At 35.2% G+C, this 14,718-nt stretch overlaps 1 protein-coding gene across 5 annotated transcripts in view; it reads left to right on the top strand.

Moving 5' to 3' along the window:
• LOC132949218 (disco-interacting protein 2) overlaps window positions 1-14,718 on the top strand; it is a 157,372-nt gene that overhangs the window by 106,150 nt on the left and 36,504 nt on the right. Inside the window, exon 1 of one of the 5 annotated variants that reach the window (XM_061019993.1) lies at window positions 3,801-4,098. The exons of the other annotated variants lie outside the window; for them this stretch is intronic. Within the exon in view, the coding sequence (XP_060875976.1) occupies window positions 4,035-4,098 (64 nt within the window). The 5' untranslated portion in view covers window positions 3,801-4,034. Of the gene's footprint in view, window positions 1-3,800; window positions 4,099-14,718 lie in introns of those variants that run through there. 5 annotated transcript variants of the gene reach the window in all.

Raw genomic sequence — 14,718 nt, 5'->3', positions numbered from 1 at the left:
CTCGATTTATCTTCAAAAAACTAAGTTTAGGGATGCAGAACATTTAGATTTTTAGGTTTTTAGAGACCCCAACATAAATGACCAAATCGAAATCGTTTTCAAGTCGATCGACACAACACAACTGCATTGTGAACGCGGAATGTACAATTGGTATGTACATAATGCGTGTATTACAGCGATTGTGAGTGTAGAATCCTCTTAAGATTTAAATTATAATTGGACGTTGTTTCAGATCTAATTAACTGAATCTTATAGTTCTCAATATATATTGTTATAATAGTGATGTCCATAAATTGCATAGCTAGTGACCATATAATAAATAAAATGCTCAATTATTATACCGCATTTCTTGGATGTAATTATTGTTTAACTATATTTCCAAGTGATTTATTTCTTGTACAGTCGTTTTATATAACGGGCGTTGATACTCATCAGGTTAAAATCACATTAATTCGCGACCAAATGGCTAGATTGGTGTACCCTAGATTGTGGACTTCCTATGGACATATAATATTATTGTTTATCGAAAAATTGTTTCGCGCTATCAAAATCGGCGTTTTACACTGTTCTGAATTATTCGATAAGTTGCAGATACCGTGTGGCGAAATGACAATAGTATTTTTTTGTAAATTTTGTGCTATTGACGACGATGACAACGATGTTACATTTGTCTCTCCTTAACCACCCGGGATGACCTATATAAGTAAATCGTCCGTCTTCCGTGTCGCTATATATAATATCATGGTGGGTATTCGAACACGGTTTTCGCGTTTTCCGTTTAAACCAGCAAGACATTTTTGCTTTCGGATTTGTTTTCGTAAGACGACAGCGTACTGCGCAGCGTGCCAAACGTCCGTCGTCGCCCGTGTAATTGATAAATTTCTAGACGCAAACCCATGACCTGACCTCAACAATATAATGCGCCATGGCGTACGTCGTATACTTACTACCACACACGTGATTAGACTGCAAACACGGCCACCTCGCTCGCTATTTATATACTCTCGCCCTGCCCGTCTGCCCGGCGTAGCTTCCGAATTCCTGAGCGGAAAAGCCCAGTTAGGTTCGTTCGCCGGACTGAAAAATCAATTGTGCCCCTTCTCCATACCCGTTGTATATATATATATATATATATTATTATTATATGCTACCCGCGGACGGGCACTATACCTATACTCTGATATAGTTTTATATTATGGGTACCTATAGTTGTGTATTTGAAATACCTGCAGCGCGGTGTATATACGTAGCCACGTAGGTACCTCTATACATATTAAATATTACGTTTAGGTGTGTATTATGTTATATAGGGTTTTCGATGCTCAATTTAGGCTAAAATTACACGGCAATAACCACCGCGGCATAGACGAGTAATGGTAATACTATATATATTGTGGTGCATTCGATACTATAATAGTGAACACATATTATACAGTCTGCACACGGTATAATATGTATGTATGTATGTATGTATGTATGATTACTACACTGCACTGTTCGTACCTATAACACGATCCGGTCCGTTCCCCAGAGTGCTATACTATTTGGTTACACGCAGAGCCACTAAACGCCGCGGTCTCGCCAATATTGCATTTGCCCGTGTTTAACATGCAGATCACAATTATACATAGGTACGTATAATATGCGCACTGGAAACGACCAAATTTTCGAGCAAATACGTATCCGCGTGCAGCGGTTTGTTATCGAATAATTGTGTACGTTGTAATATTAAGTATTTGTGTTTTGAACGAGTTTCGTATATTGTTTCAAACTATGTAATAATATATTATACACGGCGCATTGTGTGATGAAGCAGTACTGCACTGCTCACTCAATACTTCATATTATGGGTATACCTATACGTATTGTGTTTATGATCTGTGACACGCATATTTAAACGTCTTCCATAAATATGTAATTTTTCTGACGCCGCAACGGCCGTAACTTGAACTACGAAACTAGGTTAAAAATCATACATTATGCTTGTAATGTATGTACATGAGTCGAGAGTGTTTTAAAAGTACGTTCAAAGGAAAATATCTTGTACATTCAGAGGAAGTGGACTGTTATCAAAGAAAGCAGTTTAAGGACGAGAAAATGATTAAGTGTATCTTTTGAACTTTGTGTCGTGTTAATTACTTTTTAACAAAAAGAATATGTGCATTTGACAAGTGAATTTTTCAGTTAGTCGGAACAATGAAATGCGCACGAGTAGCTTTGAATTCTGCGTAATGACGCGCATTTTCATTGTGCAAGTGTAGCCGCCAAGTTAAAAAAAAATATATATATATTATATTATATGTATATATGGGTAGACGTATTTGTTTTTTACGAACGAGTACGCGTTATTCTTATAAAAAAACAATACCTATAGATGATATTATTAAGTTATTTAATTATGATTTTTTTTCTGAGTACAATTATTGAAATATGTGGTATCCGTTTCTTTTTGGAACAAGTGATTTTGTTTTATCAAAACTGTTAGTTGAAAATGCTGTGGATAAGTAATTAAAATTTAAAATATAAAAATGTTTTTATTTCATATAAAATTACTTCGTGGAATATATATTTTATGAAAACCTTTTGATTCCTCTCGCAATTTTGTATTATATGAAACATGTTTCATGATGTTCTCAAAATATAATAAAGGTATATGGTATTTCTAGTATATTAAATTTCTTTTTTTAAATTTAATATTCATCTCTTCGCAAGGTACTATAGAATTCTATTAAAACATTTGTACATTTGTGTTAAATTGCGTACATATATGCCTATATAGAACTTACACGTTTTGGATACACGCTGCATAATTATTTTGTCCAAATTGATAACCACGCTGAACAATTTCGTTATAAATCTCAATTGCGAACGTGACACAAATATTTGCCGTACGACTTTTGTTCACTTTGTTGACCTAACTAACATTTACTGTGTAAACATTCTGAAATCATGAATAAGAAAACAATAATTGTAACGAGTGTATATTGTAATATAATGATAGTGTAACAGCATAAATAGGTTTAGGCGGCTCGATTAGAATAGAATATCAATAAAATAATCAGACGGATGCTTTACGGTATTGGTGTGTACGGGATTTAACATTACCGTTTATTGAAACCGCATCGCCGCTATATTATCCGGGACTAGTATATTTTATACGACTGTGATGTAAACTTAAGAAATAACGATATTATAGATTCCTTGTCATTTGAATTCTACGCTCGCACACCATAATATTAAAATTACAATTAGCTATCTATTATATAACATCATTATATCCGCGATGTTGATCAGGCGCGACGATTATACGACGATCATCGTGTCATTCGGTAATATTTAAACCACCGCTCTCGTACCTGTTTAGCCCTATGAATATTATTATTAAATATTTACTGTTAGTTTTTAACGCTGATTCTCGTTTTTTTTAAACACAATGTATGTCTGTATACCTACCACGAGTGAAGTCGCTCGAAATCAAAAATAAATACACAATAAAATAGCCGGAACGTCTTATTATATAGGTAGGAAATAGGTGGGTCGTAGGTACTTCTACTTAATATAGGTAAAAGACATTTTTATTTTACCATCGAAACACACATAAACCTTCTGGTTCCTCGTGCTGCGACTTTTGTTGGGGTTGGGTACGCGCGCGCAGCGGGAGTCTTTTGTCTAGAACGCGGAAAGTCTAACGCGCGCGGCGCCACCCCCGGGCCGATACCGCCGCTCGCCACCCCAACAGACACCCGCGCGAAACGTCGCGCCACCCTCGCGGCGTCGTGACCAGTCGGCCAGCAGTCGCGATGCCGTCGACTCGTCCGTCTGTTGTTGTTGCTGCCGACGCCGGCGGCACCATCCCCACCACCACCACCACCGCGTACACGGATGGCGGCAACTTGTTGCACAGCGAGTTAGCAGTGACGACGACGACGACAAGTCGGTTGGATGGCGGCGCGGCGGGAACGACAAGTGTCATAGCGCGTCCGGAAACGTCGCGTCGCTGACCTCTCGCCACCGTGGCCGGACGCGGCTCACAAATGGACTCGGACGACGAGCCCATCGACCTGGAGGACTTGTACCAGTGGCTCCAGCAGTTCGAGGGTAGGGTATATTACGTATACGTTTTTTGTATTGATTCAGCACAGGGTTTTACCGCCGTTCTTATCTGTGCGCAGTAGTTATAATAATAGGCACGTTAGGACCATTTATAGAAAATTTCACAGAGTCGCCGACAAACTCTTCTTAACGAATGGTATGTGGAGGTCGGGATGGGTAGTTCTGGAAGATACTGTTATTCTAAGTGGAATATGGTGCCTTCGCTAGGTTTATAATATGTCATATGAATATTTTTTCGGCATTCCTAAAGTGTACGATTCTAATAATGAATAATCGACAAAAAAATTGGTTTGACTTTTTATTACTATGTAAAAGGTTACGTAGTGAACGGGGTTTTCTCATCCCTTTAGATCCCCCCCCCCCCACACAATAACCTTTTTTTTGCAATCGTAATAATAACAAATACTTTTGATATTGGATTGTTTTTCATTACCATATATAATTGACAAATAATAATATGCATTTTGTAATAATTTATACATAGTTTTTGATTCATTATATTTACCTATTCATAGTTTTTTTTTTTATTGAGTATCAACGTGTTACATTTTACGTGTTATATTTTACTTTTTATGGACTTAAGTTTGTTGGTAGATGGAATGGAGTCCCACTGTCCCAGTGCAAGTAAATGTAAAGTAATTGTTTCAAATGCATAATGGATTTTTTAGATATAGAGAGATGGCTATTACTTCAAGAGTTGGTTGTATAGGGACTTCCGTGCTTTCGATGAGGGTGTTAACGGATATAGAAACGCAATCACTTGCACGCAAATTTGTTTGGCGGTTTTTAAAGTATCAATTGAACCCCCGTATTGGGAAGGAATTGTTGGGTCTCAGATTTGTTTCTTGGAAACAAAAGGCAATAGGTTGAATAGAGAATTTTGTTCGTTGGATGTCTGTGTAGTGTTTTTGGAAACCGCATTTATATTTCATTGAATAATAGAATTCATAATTAAAGTAGTTACCTATATAAGTTGTGGGATGAGGGTTGTTGTAGAAAAATGTATGTACGTATTTTTATAAATTAAAACCAAAATTTACAAAGCATAGTCAAAATAATATTTATTGAAATTTAATGTATTATATATTCTATTGTTATTCCGGTGTAGTAACTACGACCACACGATATACTTTGCAATCAAATTTTCTATCTCCTTCCATTAAAAAATTCTGAGCACGCCACTGTGGGCCACGGGTTCGGAAACACTGGACTATTTAGTAATACATCACCGCCCAATAAATATGTTTGTTAGAATTGGAAATTTAGTCCAATCGTTTCCGATTGCAAACTGTAGTTACCATAGTATAATTTGCTTTCGGAGGAGGCGGTTTACTAGTTGTGTGTGTACAACGTCTGCAGATCGTGTGGGCTTTGGGTTACGAGGTGTTTTAGTGGTTTTTAATTACATTAATATATTATTATCTTTTCACTCGTGGTATTCGGTTACGACACTTTTTCCGCAGCTCCACGCTGTTTCTTCATTTATATATTATAATATTGTGTTTGCGAGAGAAGCTACACCGAATTATATAGGCGCAACAATTATTATCCTCTCGGACGTAATCTCATCCAACGTACCTGCATATTATATTATATCATATTATTATGTATATTTCTTAATTCGTGGTCCGTGGACTATATATTTGAACCTATTTAATATTTATAGTATATGCATGTGAAAAGCACCTATTTTTAATTAGCACCTAGCCATCACCGAAGCCATTTCGTAATACCCGCACCCCGATTATTTTACACGTTTCGAGAGCACTCGGATTATTATATTAATAGTAATGAATATTTACATTAAGACCACCGAATTTTCGTGGTCCACCGCCACCGGCGCGACGTCGTCCGATAGCAGTAGTTGTTTTTGGAACAAACATGTTTACGACGTATTATAGAATTTCCGGATAATATATATATAATTTACACACACATACACACCATATCCTTCCTCGCACGTTGTACATGAGATTTAATTCGTTAAACCCACGTCCTACGCACAAATGTGCATAATTTAATGTACAGACATATTTGAAGGAAAATTGACTATACGGCTGAATTCTTTTTGTACACCGTATTACACCATTACGGCATTGATTATTCGATAACGCAGTAACACGTATCGAACAATATTTGATTTAATTTTTTTTTTCATATTCATAGATTTTTATAAATTCTATTTTACATCCTGTGGAAATGATAATGTCACCTTATTTGTCATAAACTTGTAACCAGTTATTAACTATAAAATAATTAAACATAACTTAGCTGAATAAGCTAGGTCAGGATCTTGAACTGCAAGTGTGTAGGTCAATAAATTATAAGAAATTGAATATTTCGTTCATCAAGATTGTTCTCGAGATAAAGGTATTGATGTAACAATATATGTGAATTTCAAACATAATGAACATTTTAAAGTTATGTACAATTCATTATCATAACAACTTGTTAATTGTATTATCAATTACCCTATAGTGTTTTATATAATAGAATTGTTATCCTCAGAATAATTATTAAATTCTTAGATGATGGAAAAAAAGATTAAAAATTAAAATACTTTCTATAGTTAACTCCACATTTTTTCTTCGTAATGAAGACCTAACTTGAGTGGTATATCACTGCTTATTGTATACATTATTCTCATATGTTCGTCGGGGATTGTCTTAATTGTTTGTTTAATGCCAAGGTACTCTAAAGAAACTCGAGACTTTTTATTGTTCGTGGAAACTTAAGAAGAATACTGTTTACCCATAGGACCTATGTATTACAAAATATGTAAATACATTTTTTTTCTGAAAATAATAGATGTACCTACCTATTGTATATATTATAAAAAGTAAACATTGTAAAGCTGCCTTCCATGGAAAAATGTTATCAAAAACAAGTATATTATACGTGTGCTATTTTTATAGTGTACGACGCACATATTAATATTATAGATTATAAGGTTGGGATTAATAATTATGTAATATCTTGTGTTTATATTATTATTGATAAAATAATACATAATAAACCAATAAATAATACTGCAACCGATTCAAGAATTAAATTCATATTATTTATGTACATACAGGAAATAAATCAAAACCCAGTGATTTTTCCATCGCATACTCAACAATCTAGTGTGTATTCCTTGTATTCATAATCCCCGACGTCGAGTACTCAAGCTGAACACATATATAGTACAAAATTGTATTGCATACGTTTTTTGAAACATTTACCCAAGTGTAGGTACCTATCTAATATAATATCGGAAAAGTTTTTTTACTTTTTTCATCTCGGACACATTTGGGAATTCCAAAATCAATAGAATATGATGTCACACTGATGAAATATTTGATATAAATATATAATATAATATCTCATTTTTGTTAAAATCATCTTATATTCTGTCAGTACAATATTTACAATACACTCAAGTGTTTATTTATTTTTTTTTTTGCGATCAACATTTTACTATACGAGTATGTCTATGTAATATAGTATCGAGGAACGGAAAAATGTCAAAACGTAGTGTCGCGGAACAACACACGATAATATACTCATTGTTTTAAAGCACAGTATATTATTTTTCTCCCCATAAGTGCGCACAGTTTATCAACCGCCGAGTTGGCCTTGCAGTTTTTTATAAAATGTATAAAGAGGCTTTGACGAAAGAATGGTTTTAGAGACGATTGATGGTCGTGACGCGAAATACAGTTAAAGCTCTATTCTCCGCGGGCATGTGGCGTATTACATCTAGTTCATAGCCGGTGTATGGCGGTTGTAATGTCGTACACTTTTCATATTATATTATAATTATTTGTTTGCGGGGGTTTCATCTGTGTCAGCGGTTGACGTATTGTTACGTTTTTTTCCGTTTGGTTTCTACATTCCGGCAGTCGTTCTTCCGGAAAACCATTGTAAAATTACCATATTTTATAGAATTACGACGAAAAAAATAATAAAATATCGATTCGTTGCTTATAAATTACGACCACGCGGACGCCTGCCTACACACACGATGCGAAAACACAACAAATATATTATGTGTGGTAAACAGGTATTTTGTGCACAACAATACGTATAATAATAGTACCTATACATTATGATTGCTGCAGCAGCAATGGGCGATTTTCTACAAATTATAGACATTTATATGTGAACATTTATATCTATATAGACATTTATTATCTTTGTGAGCTTGCAAATCGATACTCAATCTATAATGCTCATCTGCCGAAAAGCTTTTCCCCCGGCGCCATTAATTTCTACAGGCTTTCATTTGCTTTATCGTTATATACACGCGATTGTCATTCTTCTGCAGCTATTGCCGCCACCCGTGTGGATTACGTCGTACCCAAAACTTGCACCGGCCTCACTCCGCAGCGTCTGCTTATACTTTTAGTATTAATATACCGCGTGATATATATATATATGTGTGTGTGTGTTTTTGCTTCGTACAATAATTGTATATAATACTTTATTAATATTGAATATATGTATTTATTTTCTGTATTCTGTTTAATTCGTCGCCGGTGAGCTTTTCATTCGACGAAAATGGTCAATCGTTTCAAATACAATACGTAGTACATTGTATTGCAATTTAAAACTATAGGTATCCCCGAGGGTATCCCCGTCATTTCATTCCTTTGGTACATTATTGAATGCAAATGAAATCCGATGGATACATTTGACGACCAATACTATACAAAGATGATCTCTGCTGCGTTCGTGGACAATATAGTATAAAGAATAATAATTGTATACTGTGTATATATATTTTCTACGTATCCCTCGAGAGTTAATGCATTTTAGCAGAAAGTCGATTTAAATATCTGTCAGGATACAGAGTCACTATAGACTGCTGTCATTGTCATTGTTACGAAAAATAAAAAAATAAATAAACAGAATTAAACGTTTTTATTCGACGTTCGTTTTTATTTTGAGCATTTAAATAACTTCATTGTAGATCTGATCATGGTTCGGATTTTTTTAACAACACAATAATATTGTACATATTATTTTTCATTGTGTAGTATAATTTATATGCAGTAAATACACACAATCTCAATATTGTATTTGTTACATTTTATAATTTAAGTTTTCTAACCGTCATTTCTTTTTCTTGTAGTTCAAACATTATGCGAAAAAGGAATATGATACATATGTTTAACGTGTATAAAAGTATTCGCGTCAGCGCAAATCCCTTAAAACAGTTAATACGAACACCGAATTTCAATCATACAACCGCGGAATCAACATTTCCACAACAGTGGCCTTACCGTGCACATTATGTCAGACGTATTTCTTGCACACCTCCGAATTCAACCGAAATGTTATTACAGTTTAAATTACTTTTGCTTTCCTGATCAATTGTACAAATAACTCTTACCGAATTCACGCTTCGCGCGTATAATAATATCGGCTAACAAATTCGATATGTTCTCGCATACTATGCAGTTGTATCCTGTAGTTATTTTTTATTACCTAGCTGCTAATCAAAAGTTATTATAGTTAAACTAATAACCGAATATACATACAAAATACGGACACAATAATATTAATAATTATATTTATGACTATAGTAATACTAATAATGAGATATAATAATATGTAGTTTAGGATAGGTATAGGTACTTAGGATCATAAGTTGTCATGCATTAAATTTTGTACTGTTATAATATAATATAATATAAACCTACTTATGACTCGCGGTACCTACCTATACCTTTTTCTCCTAACTTATTATTTAACAACTATTTCGTCTTATCACGCGCATTCGTGTAATACTAGGCGTCCTTATTATATAATCTTTGTACATATTATATTATTATTATTATTATTATGTTATAAGCTTATTATGAGTTATAACGTTAATAATATCGTTCGTAAAAATTACCGACTTTGCCTACCGTGCAGCGTAAACACGAAATCGAATGTGATGTATACGTTGCCTATACTATGTATTATTTTTTTTGTCTCCCCTCGCGTAATCGTCATATTATTACTTATTATATTCTACCGGTGCAGTATATACGCACGAATACGACGACTCGTGATGAAAGTTGTATTCCCGCGCCGTTGCCCCGCGGGGCAGAATATTACCCCCCCCCCCCCGCCCCGCCCCGCTCGATGGGCAATATTGCTCGACCGTCCCGGTATCTCGTTCCCGTTATATTGTTATACACATTATATTTTTATGCACACAACCGTGTGCGCTTTGCCATAAGACACACGAATGCAAAACGATCCGGACCGGTGTACCTACGCCACGATATGGTATATTATTTTACTATATATTTGTGTGTGTGTGTGTGTGTGTTTACCTATATAATATACCCGACACGCTGTACCGTGGGTACGGTAAGTATGATTTGCGTGCGTGCGATCGCGTATGTTATTATTATTCGCACAGAATGCATTGCGAATAACCCCGTTGACCCTCCCCGAGAAATTAATTTGCCCATTGTGGTCAACACTCGCTTATGTACGCCTATGCCTATACATTATACCAACATAATAATAATACTGTCGTATGTACGGGCAGTACCTATATTATGTGTGTTAATGTATTATAAGCCATAACATTCCAATTACATTATTATCAGGTATATACGAGTACATAATAATATAATATAATAATTGTATTTTGATTAAAGCAAAACAAAAAAAAAAAACGAGAGTGAGCATCGTATTGCTTTTGAAGACTTATATTTTTTTTATCATTATGTATAGAACACGAATAAGAGAGCATATTGCTTTTGGTTGATCTTTTATTTTGTGTCGAATTGCGAGGAGATCGGTGTTTTTTTACTATTCCACTCGTGTTCGATAGTAATTTTAAACAAAAAGCCGGACAGCGAATCTTCTTTAATTTAATTAAAATAAAATTATTGGATTCTACGCAGCACATGTCCGTGACGGACATTATTGATTGTTTTCTTATCGGTTGTTATATTGGATATATCTATAAGGCGTCGTAAATTTTCAATGGTTTTTTTAATCGGAATGTGATCATGGCACCTATTGTGTAGAGTTTACTATTTGTTTGAGTTAAAATCTCAATTATTTTTGAATCCATTGTCTCGATTACATCCCTAAAGTATTTATACTGTCATTCCCTCGTATCTTTAAACATTTTTAAATGAAATGGTCAGTTAATGATTATTCATCGGCAGATTCAAATAGAAAAAAGCTTTTAGTTGAAATTCTTCTATTTATACTCGTCCGGCGGTACTTGCTTTGAACAGGTAAAAGGTAAATGTGTCTTGCATTTATAGAGCCGCTCCGAACAAACCCCAATACTCTGAGTTTAGGTATTAATATTATGTAAAAAAAATTAAAACTGTAAGTATAATTCTAGCGTTTGTTTGGTACTCTCTCATGCATATTAATTATTAACGTACCTGCTATTCCATTGAATATTTGAATCTCATATATTTTCAACAAGTGTTGCTGTCACACAACTATACTGTTTGCCAAAGAGATAATTACGAACGTGAAATTCTCAGGCTTCGTTTGCACAAGGTGACTATTAAAAAATGCATTGTTTTTTAATTTCCTGGTTTCCAAAGTGGTTTCGCAATATCAGTTTGACTCTTGAGTGTACAAGTGTGACTGATGGGGTATATATTCGTGGGGCTTTAGGTATCCCTTTTCGGTATGATGTGGCTACGACCCATGAACGAATAAAGAATGTTCGCAGATTTAATTAAGAGGAAGTCATCGCACAATTTGTTTTCTCTCTCTAGGCCACGCACAACATAGACAAAATGCATTTCCGCAGAATCGTTTTTTCTACGTTTCATAAGTAACCTTAGAGTAAAATCACTCATTACAAAAAAGATAGAGAATAATATTTTTGAGGGAATGACATATCGATTTCTCTAAATATTGTTTCAAAACGATTTAAATTTACAACATTTTTTTGTTTATTTTGAAAGTCGAATACAAAGTCAAATAACAATAAAATATAAAACCGATATGTCATTCATTCCCTCTAAAATATTATTCTCTATCTTTTTTTGTAATGGGTGATTTTACTCTAAAATCACTTAAAAACATAGAAAAAACGATTCTGCGCAAATGCGTTTTGTCTATGTTGCGCGTTGGTCAGAGAGAGAAACAGACAGTGCGCTGACATCCTCTTAATTATTTATTTCTAACACCGTAAACTGCAGCCATCGGGCGAAAGACCTCCATTTAAAATGTATGCACGCCAAATTACTACCACGTCGACGTAATCCCTGCAGCAACTTGTCGACAGATTTCCCGCTAAAAAAGGATTTTTACCGACACTGCTGTGCGACTACTACCTATATACTGTAAATTAATGTTACTGCGAGCTGACGTGACAGTTGAGATTGCCCACTAATGGACCTCCGATGTACAGCGTATACGTCGCTGCTGCTTCTAGTCATATTTTATGTAGGTACATTAGTGTGACGCAGTCAGTATTGTGTCAAACGTTTTGATCGGACCTGATATCCATCGAATGAACTCGTCTCGTCTCGTTATTGTTTTTTTTTTTTATTCAAACTGGCAATCATCCGTCGTATATTGTTTTATCAAACTCGGATATTTTATATAAAATGAACCGCGAAAAACCGACGGCACAAGATGTTATAAAATTGAATATATTTTGAAGCTCGCGGGTTCTTGCGTTGAAATTTGTATTTAAAAAAATTATCATATTAATGTATAAACACATATAATAATATATTAGGTATTTATTCTCACGGCACTTCTTCATCTGCATAGGAATTTTCACCAGTCGTATAATATACTGGTATACAGCTATTGTGTTCGAACTTCTGCAGTACGATATATGCTGAATTCAATCATATACTATCAACTATCAAGTACCTATATACTTATCGCAAACAGAGATCCGACGAATAATGTGCGGCCTCGAACGTCAGCAGACTCGACTCTCCGCCCTATAGACCGACCAAGTCGACGAACACGCCACTGCTGCAGGGAATCCGACACCGCCGACAGACGGCTGCGTAGTTTGTGTGTGTGTAATGTGTATATATAGATGGATGCATGTTCGGTATACTGTGTTTTATTCGTATATATTATAAAAAAAAACCCTTAAACCTCCCGCCCGCGACACTCACGCCGCTCTTTCCTTGAAATCTAGGTCATCATATCGCATCCCCCGTCTGCCGGCAGCCGCCGCAGTTACCACCGCCACCACCAGCACCACTACCACCACCACCGACTGATAACCTCGTCGCAAACAAAATAGCGTATAATATAACGATTTAATGATGATAGTATAATATGGTAATACTAATACAATATAATATATATATATTATATTATACGCGCTTCGCGTTCGGTCGGGCGCGGTGTTTATCGACCGAAAGTATGGTCGCGTACTATGGGGCAATTAGAAACTTTTTAACCGTCGTAAAGTGTTGCAGCGTGGCCACTGTGTCGGCAAACTTACGGCTTTTGGCGCACGCCATACAATATAATAATAATAATATATAATATTATGATGGTGTAACTAAACTATATAGAGTTGCAGGCGGTCGGGAGACTTTGGCGTCGTCCGTCACCGTGTATCGTCCGGTTGATTCGTACAAATATATTATATTAATTTAATGTGGTGCGATTTGTTTCGCCGTGATTAAATTCCACCGTCGTAACATAACTTATACATACATCGCATATCGATTGTCGCACACACACTGAGAATACAAACGGATTGCGGCAATACATAATATATGTGTCCAATGCACCGCAATGACTGTTTGGGCTGTAATGCCGACAAATCACTTGTGTTTTTGCGAATGCGCCCTTTAACTGTCCCGACGACCGTTATCGAGTGTCGTGTTTATATATATATATATCGCCTTATAGGATTATGGAAGGTAGGTCCAGCCACTCAAACACACACCCACATTAGTCGGGGTGACTATACCCGGCGTAACTGGGGCGCGATAAGAAGTCGTTGCGACCCCCGATGCCGCAGCGGGGGTGGTTGAACTATGTCAAACCGGGAGAAAGGAAAAAAAATATAGAATTATCGCCAAACTATATATGTGTATACTGTATTGTTTAATAATATGGGCGCCACGTCAAACGACGATATTGGCATAATATAACGTCTTGAACGACTGATTTATCTGTGCCCATGACGTCATTATACAATATTACGTTGAGATATTTTTATTTTGTAATAATATGTATAAGCATTGTATATTAAGGTAACCTTTGCCGTTTTTATGCAATAATAATATAAAATAGCTAATTTATCGTTATATATATAAGCAAATATAGCATTATATAGACGCGCTGTACCGTGCTTTCCAAGTATACAACCTAGGAACTAGAATAAAACATCAATAGAACGTCCTTATAATTTATAATATAAAACATCAACAACTATTAAATTCTAAGAACCGGGTTTTTAATTATTATGTACTTCGGAAAGTTTTAATTTTATTCACGTCTCTTCTTGGAATTTAATCTACTCCGTTTTGTGATTAAAAATTATATAATATAGGAGAAAACTATAATATTATTACTCTACGCGTTTTAAATATCAAAATATACTGTAGTATTATTCTGTGATTCGTGTACCTTATAATAAGTTATAACTTTTGG

Source organism: Metopolophium dirhodum, chromosome 7, assembly GCF_019925205.1.
Source record: "Metopolophium dirhodum isolate CAU chromosome 7, ASM1992520v1, whole genome shotgun sequence".
NCBI lineage: Eukaryota > Metazoa > Arthropoda > Insecta > Hemiptera > Aphididae > Metopolophium > Metopolophium dirhodum.
Note: the sequence above shows the minus strand (reverse complement) of the source record. Positions and strands in the feature narration are given on the sequence as shown.